Source organism: Physeter macrocephalus, chromosome 11 (assembly GCF_002837175.3).
Source record: "Physeter macrocephalus isolate SW-GA chromosome 11, ASM283717v5, whole genome shotgun sequence".
NCBI classification, from domain to species: Eukaryota; Metazoa; Chordata; class Mammalia; order Artiodactyla; family Physeteridae; genus Physeter; species Physeter macrocephalus.
The window spans coordinates 52,164,375-52,175,576 of NC_041224.1; the positions used below are offsets into that span (position 1 = coordinate 52,164,375).

Here is an 11,202-nt window from a genome sequence, read left to right on the forward strand (position 1 = left end):
ATATGAAAGAAGATAAACAGCAAACATATTTCTAGTTCATTTTCTGAAAACCTCTAAAACTTTTGTAGAAGATTCAGAATTATCTTATACATTTTAAAAAATCTTGTTCCTTTAGAGTTCTGTAAAATTAATTATTTAAAAAATTCAAAATTTAAACTATTGTGTTAATCATAAAAAAGTATATTTACCTTTGGTAGTGAAGGTTCATACTAATAATAGTGACTGTTTCTAAACTGTATTACAGTTTAGAAGTACAGTTCCTGAAAGTTGTATTGGTAATCTTAATGGGTTTTTGCCCCCCTTATTAAGCTTACACCCTCATATAAGCTTAATTTATAATGTAAATTGCCAAATCCTAACCCTAATTTTTAGTTCTGAAAGTTAGCCTTTTTAGCTGTTGTGCTTTTTTCATGCAAGATTTACGAGTTGTGTATCCTAAACTGTTGTCTGTCAGGAGTAATTGGTATGCTGCTGTTATAGCAATAAAATGATTGGATCAAACCAGTACGAAGAGGGACTAGTGTTATGGTTTCAGTATTGAAACACTGTATAATATCAAACCATTCATAATGTGGCCAAGGAGATAGATATATCTAGTGCAAACTTGCCTCCTTTGTAAATTAGGTCAGCCAATAATTTTTACAGAAATAAAAGACTAGATCATGATTTTATCAAATAGCAAATAGTTCAGAACATTCTTTGTTGATCCTTTGTGTTTATCTTGTTGCTTTTTTAGTTTAAAAAAATATAGTATTGGTATTTATTTCTTTACCTGACCTTGCTCCTCTTCTTTTTCTTAGTTCAAAATAGAGCATACATTTATACTCCCCTGGTGGGAACATCTCAGGTAATATGGGATGTTAATATTGCATATAAGGACTGTATGACAATGCAGAGAAGTTACTGGTATACAAATGCACATACCACACACCACACTATACACCACCATTCTCCCTTACTCCCTCCCCGCCTGGAATGGGGCAGACAGAATTTACCAAAAACCAGAGCAGAGTTAACCATAAAGAGTTCATTATTTTGGCTTTGGGGCATAAACTGATGGAAAAGAAATTGAGTTTAGTAAATTATGCTATGAATCACTTCTTTGTAAATTCACTTATGTATTCCTGGTCTCATAATTTATCTGTTGTTTTGGCAAGTTTTTATTGCCTCTCAGGATCTCCATTACCAAGGCCCAGAGGGTGACTTAGTAATTAAGGCTGAGGAGTCTAAGACACTTTTTTTCTTCAGCATATAAAGACTATTTCCTCAGAGATCCAACTCAGCACAGCTCCTGGGAGACATGACTTCTGGAAGAACCCCAGATTTTTTCAAATTACATTTTTTTGATGTGAATCAAAAGAGGGGTCTATAATTATCTGATGCCCAGATAATTATGATACTTTACATCTTGACTTTTTGGCAACAGCTTTATCGAGATATAATTCAGATACCATACAAGTCTCTCTTTAAGTGTACTGAACTCAGTGGTTTTCATAATATTCACTGAGTTGAACAACCATCAAAGGAATCTTAAAATATGTGTTTTTTTTGACCTTTTTTTAAACTTAGCATAGTGTTTTTGAGGTTCGTATCATATTGTAACATGAATCAGTACTTCATTTCTTTTGATTACTGAGTATTAATCCATTTTGTGGATTTGTTTATTCATCAGTTGATGGACATTTATGTTGTTTACACTTTTTGGCTCTTACTAGTGGCTCTAATGGTGTTATGAATATTTGTGTATAAATTTTTGTGTGGATGTATGTTTTCATTTCTCTTGGGTGTATACCTTGGAGTGGAAGTGCTGGATCATATGATAACTCTGTGTTTAATCTTTTGAGGAACTACCAAACTATTTTCCCAAAGTTTATACACCATTTTACATTCCCACCAGCAATGTATGAGGGTTCCAATTTCTTTACTTCCTTGCCAGCACTTGCTGTTATCTGTATTTTTTATTATAGCTATCCTAGTGGGACCAGCTTAAATCTTGAATCACATATACCTGTGCCTTATCGTTGTGGCCTGTTTTTTCTTGCATTTAATTATGGTGATCCTTGTGTGGCTGGCCACCTCTTATAGTTGCTCATTGCTCTACCCGTGTGTTCACCCATCTTTTTGTTCCTCCTTTACTGCTGATCCAGACAGGGCTTGATGACTGGTCTTGGATACACCACCACCTGCCCTTGAAGAAGACAGAGGTTTTGATAGCTTCGTATAGAAATAGGTTGTTTCATTTTTAAATTACTGTCATCTGTTCATCTATTTGATAATAGTTATATACTAAAATATATACCTGTGAAGTTGTTTATTCCTGTAATTGTCATTTGTGGAGAAGAAAAAACTTGCTACTAAATATCTATCTTTTTTTCCTCTCTTTTTCGGAAGTGGTTTACAAAGTGCATGTTAAGTACAAAACTATGGTGTTAGAAGTTAAGTTAATGGTTACAACTCTTGGTGGGTGAAGTGACTGGAAGGGGATTTGTGGAGTGCTGGTTATCTTATGTTTCTTGATCTTGGAGCTAGTTACATAGATGTGTGAGAATTCACCGAGCTATAGACTTAGAGTACATGTGTCTTTGTTATATACTTCAATAAAAACTTAAGTTAAAATTGTTAACATTGTTTAAATCATTTTTAGCACTAGTAAAGGTTTTCATTTGTCATATTAACTACCTTTTAAATAAGTATATTCCATTTTGAGTCATTATATTTACTACCTTAAATTATCACCATTCTTGTATGTACATTGCGTTGATGTAGATGCTATAATTTCAAGTCCCCTTGTTCAGCTGCTCATAATTTCAGAGATTTAATTATTTAGATTCTTAGATTAGCTGTAGAAAGTTTGATTTTATGTTCTGCTGTGTTGCTTTAACTGAATGATCTTCAGCAGTTCAGTTTTGGCTCTGGTCATTCTGTATGTGTCTAAAACTTTATGAAATGCAGTAGTTGTGCCTACTGTCTATTGGTGATTCAGGTTCTCATTGAAGACTAGAGTAGTATGAAGGAAAGAACCATGAAAGAGAAGCTATATTTATATTAGTTCATTGTTTATAGTAATACATCTAACATAGTAACCATATAGATGTACAGAAAGTATTTGATGTAATTATCACTTTAAAATGTGATACCAGGAGAAAACCAGTATTGACTAATCAAAGTCTTTTGAATTCTAATCCTTTTATCTATTTTTACTATAATAGGTTTTGGAGAAATTGTTTGATTTTGACCAAATATGTTATGCTGCTGAAGTTAGGAAGATACACAGTAAGATCAGTTTTTTGGTTAATAGAAGTTTTGAAGTAGGCTTATGTTCTGTAATCTTTATTTCTAAAAATTGGATTTATGGGTAAGAGGTATCAAAGAAAAATGACTCGTTACAGCCATTTTACATTCTGATGAGGAAAAGGCAATTCTGCCCTATTACAGAGATATTTTCAGTGGAATCTGAGAACTGTTTAAACAGTATAATAAAACACATTAACCATCTTTTTAATATCTTATTGTGTCTTCTAGGCCTTCCTTAAAGTTTCCCATGTCTCAATGGACTCCTGAATATAACAAGCTCTATACCTTAAAAGTGGATATGAAGAGTGAGATTCCTTCTGATGCACCAAAGACACAGGAGAGTCTGAAAGGGATCCTCTTGCATCCAGAGCCCATTGGGGCAGCCAGAAGTTTTCCTGCAGGAGTTGAGATGATTAATAGTAAAGTGGGGAATGAATTCTCACATTTGTGTGATGATTCTCAAAAACAAGAGAAGGACATGAATGGTAACCAACAAGAACAAGAAAAAAGTGTTGTTGTGAGGAAAAAACGCAAAAGCCAGCAGGCTGGCCCTTCATACATGCAAAATTGTGCTAAAGAGAACCAGGGAATATTAGGATTGAGACAACACCTAGAAACACCAAGTGATGAAGATAATGATTCCTCTTTTAGTGATTGTCTTTCTTCTCCTTCATCTAGTCTACATTTTGGAGACTCTGATACTGTGACTTCAGATGAGGATAAAGAAGTCTCTGTAAGACATTCCCAGGCAATTTTGAGTGCTAAAAGTAGAACTCATAGCGCACGGTCCCATAAGTGGCCTCGGACTGAGACAGAATCTGTTTCAGGATTGTTAATGAAAAGACCCTGTTTTCATAGCAGTTCATTAAGGAGACTTCCATGCAGAAAGAGATTTGTGAAAAATAATTCCTCCCAGAGGACACAGAAACAAAAAGAGAGGATATTAATGCAGAGGAAAAAACGAGAAGTGTTAGCCCGAAGAAAATATGCTTTGCTCCCCAGTTCTAGTAGTTCTAGTGAGAATGACCTCAGCAGTGAATCCTCTTCCAGCTCATCAACTGAAGGAGAAGAAGATTTGTTTGTTTCTACCAGTGAAAACCACCAAAACAATCCAACTGTTCCCTCAGGTAAAAATTTTGTTTCTTAAGTTTAGTATAGCATGGAAGCTATTGCATTTTGTTTGTGCTTATTTTCGTCTACATTTTAGTGATTTCATTGTATTTAGAAGGAATATGAGGCTCTATTAACTTTTATTTTTAAGCCATATAAATAAATTACCAACTGTAGTATTAAACCATGACCCCAATTCTAAGATACAAATTTTAAAAATTTCTAAAATTTTTTTATTTTTCTGGCAAAAGTAAAGCAAGAGATTTTATTGGGTTTTTTTTTTTTTTTGAAAAAGTCTTTATTTTATACATAATCAGATTATATTTTGTGAGTTGTTGATTTATGGTACAGTTTTTTTCCCATAGTGCTTCTTTAGTACGTTTAACTTTTATGAGTGCCTTTTCAGATAGCTATGTGATGGATTTCTTTCACATTCACCTACAGTAAGAACAATTCTAGTCACTAAAAAAATACGCTTATTTTTCCTTCAAGTACTCTATTCTTACTGTTTACTCTTCCTTTGTCATGTTCTTTATAATGGAAAAATAGTTTCAGGCATTTGAGTGGTAGCTTTTATTCTAACACTGGAACACAAACTTTTAGTCCTGACGGTGCTCAGTAGAGCCTGTGATTAATCAGTTAAAAATGAATCGATAGATGATTAGCTTGAGTGCGCCCCTCACCACAGTAAAATGTTATATTTAACTAGAATAAGTTCATGTACAGTCTCTGAAGTGTATGTTCCATATAAACCATTTTTACAGTTTGTTGTAATTTAAGGTAATTTGATGAAGTGAGCATTGAGGAGTAAAGTCTGAACTGAGGTAAAAGATAATTTCTTGTGAAAGTGTAAGGAAAGTGGGGTTGGGAGAGCTTTTTAAACGGCTAAGATAATGGTTTCCAATTACTGACACAGAGCTTTCCTAGTCTTTGCCTGATGTCCTGCCTGTTGAGGACAAAGCCTACTTACTAGTCTCCTGTGCAGATATGCCATTTCTCCCTCTTCTCTCCTTCTATATGGGTCCCTTCCTTTTCCAAGACACCCTTTCCTCTTCCACATTTATTTTTCTATTCTTGCCAGAACCCTGAAATCAGCAACTTTGTTCTTAATTTTAGTCTTAGCTATGGTTAGTTCATTTTTTTTAGCCTACCCAAATATTTGTTTTAAAAAGAGTTAATTGAGATCACCTGCAGCTGAATGGAGGTTACAGCAACCATTCCCTGAGGTTTCTTGAGAAAGAGGGAGGTGAGAATAGGAATTGTCTTGCTTAATTGTCACATTTCACATTTTTCTCAGGTTAATTAGAATGTGAAGACTCTAGTTTTGGAGTAGGAGCAGCCAAGTCCAATTTCTGCTTGAAATTAGTGAGGCAGGATGGTTGGTGATGTAAAGCAGAAGTTCTAAGGAACTGATATTTGTAGGAAGCCTGAGAATAGAGTAAATGTAGGCCTGGATCTTTGTTTTTATCTAGGAAGAAAGGAGTTCATATATCCTCAAGTAGCCAAGATAAATGCAAACTCTGTAATTCATTTTTAAATCTTGTTTAGTACTAATTGTAGCACGTGGGTTTTTTAACTGTCTCTCTTGGAAGAATTACATTATTTTCAGACATTATCGTTGTTTGTCTCCGGAAACACAAATCCAAAAGTTGAAGCCAAGTACTCCTGATGTTTTCTGGTGCCTAGATCAGTGTTTTAAACTAGTTTTTTTTTTTTTTAAACATCTTTATTGGAGTATAGTTGCTTTACAAGGGTGTGTTAGTTTCTGCTTTATAACAAAGTGAATCAGCTATACATATACATATATCCCCATATTAACTCCCTCTTGCGTCTCCCTCCCACCCTCCCTATAAACTAGTTTTTAATAATAACATTCACTTGGTGTGGAATTTTAAGAGTACCAAGAAAGTATAAAATAAAAAGTAAAAGTTTACCTCCTCTCCTTAGGTCCCAGTCTTAGTACCCAGGAGTGATCTTCTTATCTCCTGCAGAAAATGTGAAAGTATATGTAAATGTAAATAAATAATGTGGGTTTAAAAAATATCAGTATGTATAGTTATCTCATTTTTTAAAAACAGATGCATAATATCCCCTGTGCATGGATGTTCCATAATTTATTTAACCAACTTTTGTTGATGAATATTTGCCACATTCATCAGCATTCAGCCTTCTACACGCATTTTTTTGCACATCTAGGCAAGCATATCTTAAGGAATAATTTTTAAAAGTATATCACAGGGTATATGCATTATAAAATTTGCTAGCAGCTGTTGCCAGAATGTCCTCCAAGGAATTTGCCTCAAGTTCCTTTACTACCCAACAGTGGGTGATGTCATGATAGTAAAAATACCCAGTATTTGTTGGATATTTACTCTGTGCTGGTAATGTTCTAAGTGTTTTATTTAATCCTCCCACCACTCCTATGAGGTGGATTTTGTCGTTATCACCTTCATATCACAGACAGAACATTTAGAAAACCATTTTAGAATGATTTAAATTCAGAATAAACTTAAGTGTTGATGGGACTTAGCTGTATTGTCTAAAAATTTTAGTGCTCTCAAAAAGTTGACTTCCTTAGATTCTTAAGAGATAGGGCTTTCTTCTAGATATATTTCTAGTGCTGGCTTTCTGACTCCCAAGTCTAGTATATTTTAGTGTGTGTTAAGAATTAGAAAAGGATTGGAATGACTCAAAGTTTAATTAGATTTATCTACTGAACTTTAGTAATATGATTTATAGTATGGATGGATAGTAAATGGAACTACTGGGACAACTTTTTCATACACTATCCATCAGTACTTATTGGCTATTACTGTAGTGAACTGATGGAAAGAATGTTTTACATGTTAAGTATTTTGTTGTACCTTCAAACTCTCTAAGGCAAAACAGTTGTAGATAATTAATGGGTTTTGCCAGATTAACTAAGAATGAGTTGCTTTAGTCAGTACTTTACATTGTATAACAAATATTGGTTCATTTGTTGTAATCAGTAGATCTCTGTGTAGGCCCGATTTGCCTCTTGCTTCATTATTGTCTTTTTTTTTTTAACATCTTTGTTGGAGTATAATTGCTTTACAATGGTGTGTTAGTTTCTGCTTTACAACAAAGTGAATCAGCTATACGTATACATATGTTCCCATATCTCTTCCCTCTTGCGTCTCCCTCCCTCCCACCCTCCCTATCCCACCCCTCTAGGTGGTCACAAAGCACAGAGCTGATCTCCCTGTGCTATGCGGCTGCTTCCCACTAGCTATCTATTTTACATTTGGTAGTGTATATATGTCCATGCCACTCTCTCACCTTGTCTTTTAAATTTATTAGAGCTCTCTTTTCAAGCCTAGAAAGCCAAAATGACACACAACTAGAGTTGTTGGACATTGGGTTTTTCCTGTTTGCCAGTTGGGTAGAAAAATTATACATCCTGTTTTGTTCCCTATAATATTTGCCGAGAACTTCAGATGTTTTAAAATAACCCAGTATCAGCTAAGTTTCAGCGTGGGCTATTCAGTGTGCCTTCTCTGAACTGCTGCCTAAATTTTTGTTTTATAGTGCTGTAGCCTTTGGTTTCCCAATTAATTGTGCGTTTGAGGACATCATTTTATTAACTTTTAAATTAAGTATTTATAGATTATATTTCCTCCAGACTTGAAGGAAATGTAAATACCGTATATGCCCCCAAATAAGAGAGCTAGAATATGTCAGTCCCATTTTCCTACTGAGGAGAAAAAAAAGTTTTGACTATCTTGAAATATACACTTTTAGGGCTGTAGTTAAAATAGATGTCTTAAAAGTAAATTACTAATTTATTTGCATATATAAAATGTTGAATAAATGTCAATTTAGAAATATTGCTTATGGTACCCAGATTTTCTGATAACAGTTTTATTCACACAGGCACCTTAGACTTTGGTGACTTGGTAATTGCTAGAACCACTTTTTAAGTCATTAGACAGTTTTTAAGATCATATTATCCTCATCTTTGTGTGAGACGTAGCACTTGCTAACTCCCATGAGTTATGCTGTCACTGGAAATTTTATCCCAAACTACAGATACCATTTTCCCTTATGTTATGACTGGGAAATCCCTATTTCACAGGGTTTTTTTTGTTTTGTTTTATATCTAATAGCAGTGTGTTTTACTTACAGCTTTTAGAAAATGTATCCAACAGCTATATATTCATATTTTCTGACTGCACTCCATACCATATTGACTTAAGAGTTTTACAAGTTTGCTTAAGATGTTCAGCCCTTGGAAGTGTGAAGTCCTAACACTAGGAATTACATGTAAATCCGTGAATAATTCTTTTTTTCCTTTTCCAAAAATAACATTGATAGAGTTTTTGTTGTTATTTTATTTTTTTAATATGGGAATTTTCACATATTTTTAATATAAAAATATATAAGTATGCAATGAACTCCCACATAGTCATAATCTAACGTCAGTTTTCAACATTCTGCCATTCTTATCTCATCTCTCATCCCTCACTTTTTTTTTTTTGTGGAGAATTTCAGAACAATTTCTGACATCATAGCATTTAATTTGTTTTATATACTACATATTTCCTGCAAACTGGTGGATCTAAAAGCTTGATTAGATTCAGCAACTCTTCCTTGGTGGTGCTGTGTACTTTCTGTGCATCGCATGTTAAAATTGATTAGAGGTTTCAGATGGTGTCATCCTGATCCTTCCACTATAAAGTTCCCCATCAACATTTCATGTAATACTTTAGCAGCTTTGATGATCTTGCGTAGATCGATTATTTCATTAGGGGTTGCAAAATGCTGACTTTCTATCATTCTGTTACATTTATTAACGGAGGTTATTTCATAAGGAAGAATTCTCCCTGCATCAGCTAATTGTTTACTCTGAAATGAAGGTCATACAGTAAATGTAAGATGAATGCTTGAGTCTTTACCTTCATTTACCACTTTTCAGAATAAACTTTAGCAATATTCAGAGAGGTTTTTCATTTTCAGTTATCATTTTGAACTCATGGATTTTAGCATAGTTGATGTGTTGCAGTCTTTTTATTGTTTTTGATGTTCAAATAGTTTCATCTTTGGCCAGTGGGAGCATCTTCAAGTTGGTTTGTGTCCTTTTTTTTTTTTTTTTTTAATTTTATTTATTTTTGGCTGTGTTGGGTCTTCGTTGCTGCGCACGGGCTTTCTCTAGTTGTAGCGAGCGGGGGCTACTCTTCGTTGCTCTGCGTGGACTTCTCATTGTGGTGGCTTCTCTTGTTACGGAGCATGGACTCTAGGCGCGCGGGCTTCAGTAGTTGCAGCACGCGGGCTCAGTAGCTGTGGCTCACAGGCTCTAGAACGCAGGCTCAGTAGTTGTGGCACACGGGCTTAGTTGCTTCACGGCATGTGGGATCTTCCCAGAACAGGGCTCGAACCTGTGTCCCCTGCATTGGCAGGCGGGTTCTTAACCACTGCGTCACAAGGGAAGTCCCTGGTTTGTGTCCTTTTGATGCCACTCCGGTAGTCTTTGATAACTTCCTTACTCTCTGATGTAACAAGATAAGTCCAGATTCGTGCTTTACATTTCCTGTTCCAAACCTGGAACCAGTCATTCCAAGCACTCCTGATTTCCTTTTATTGAGAAATGATAGTTAGAAGCTATCCACTGGGAACGAAAGTGCTCATTGTTCTACTGGGTTATCATTGCTTTTTGTCTTTCTTAATGGACAGAGTTAGGAATGTAAAGATTTTAGAAAGATAAATCATTAATTCATGTGACTATTTCCATTGAACATTTAGGATTAGGGTTTTTATGTAAGATTGTGTTTTATTTTTGGATCTCTTTACTCTTACATTGAAAATCTGGATTCTTAACACTATTAACAATTACTTTTTTATTCTATACAAATTATAAATACTTAGACATAAGTGAACACTCATAAATGAATGTAAATGAACATCTTTACAATTATTACTGACAGTAATTCTATTGAATACAATAAAAGATTTTTCTGTGTGGTTCCTTTTTTTGCCCTTGGCTGGTTTTCTGTGTGGTTATGCCACCAATTTAATATGCATTTAGGATCATTTATTTTGTGGTTGTTGCAAAGTATTTTGTTTTGTTTTTTAAGAGATTTGTAAAAATTTTTTAGTTTTGCTTTTTAATTATGTGAAATATTTACCTGGTTCCAAAGTCAAAACTTTTAAACAAGATATATTCATTGAGGTCTAGTTTTCCACCTCTGCCCTCTCTTCCTATCTTTTTCTCCCTAATACATAATCATTTTTCACTAGTTTCTGTTTTAGTTTGTTGTTCCATTTTTTTCTCTTCAAAAATATTAGGGCTTCCCTGGTGGCACAGTGGTTAAGAATCCGCCTGCCAGTGCAGGGGACATGGGTTCAAGCCCTGGTCCGGGAAGATCCCACATGCTGCGGAGCAACTAAGCCCGTGCGTCACAACTACTGAGCCCGCGTGCCACAACTACTGAAGCCCGCGCACCGAGAGCCGAGCTCTGCAACAAGAGAAGCCACTGCAATGAGAAGCCTGTGCACTGCAACGAAGAGTAGCCCCCGCTCGCCGCCACTAGAGAAAGCCCGCGTGTAGCAACAAAGACCCAACACAGACAAAAATAAAATAAATGAAATATATTTATTAAAAAAAATTATCGGGGGCTTCCCTGGTGGCGCAGTGGTTGCGCGTCCGCCTGCCGATGCAGGGGAACCGGGTTCGCGCCCCGGTCTGGGAGGATCCCACATGCCGCGGAGCGGCTGGGCCCGTGAGCCATGGCCGCTGGGCCTGCGCGTCCGGAGCCTGTGCCCCGCAACGGGAGAGGCCAC

At 35.5% G+C, this 11,202-nt stretch overlaps 1 protein-coding gene across 9 annotated transcripts in view; it reads left to right on the forward strand.

Annotated features, from left to right (window-relative positions):
- RNF111 (ring finger protein 111) overlaps nt 1-11,202 on the forward strand; it is an 86,839-nt gene that overhangs the window by 33,052 nt on the left and 42,585 nt on the right. For all 9 annotated transcript variants that reach the window (XM_024128823.3, XM_024128824.3, XM_024128825.3 and 6 more), the window contains one exon: nt 3,523-4,421. In XM_024128823.3, the coding sequence (XP_023984591.1) occupies nt 3,523-4,421 (899 nt within the window). The remainder of the gene's footprint in view (nt 1-3,522; nt 4,422-11,202) is intronic.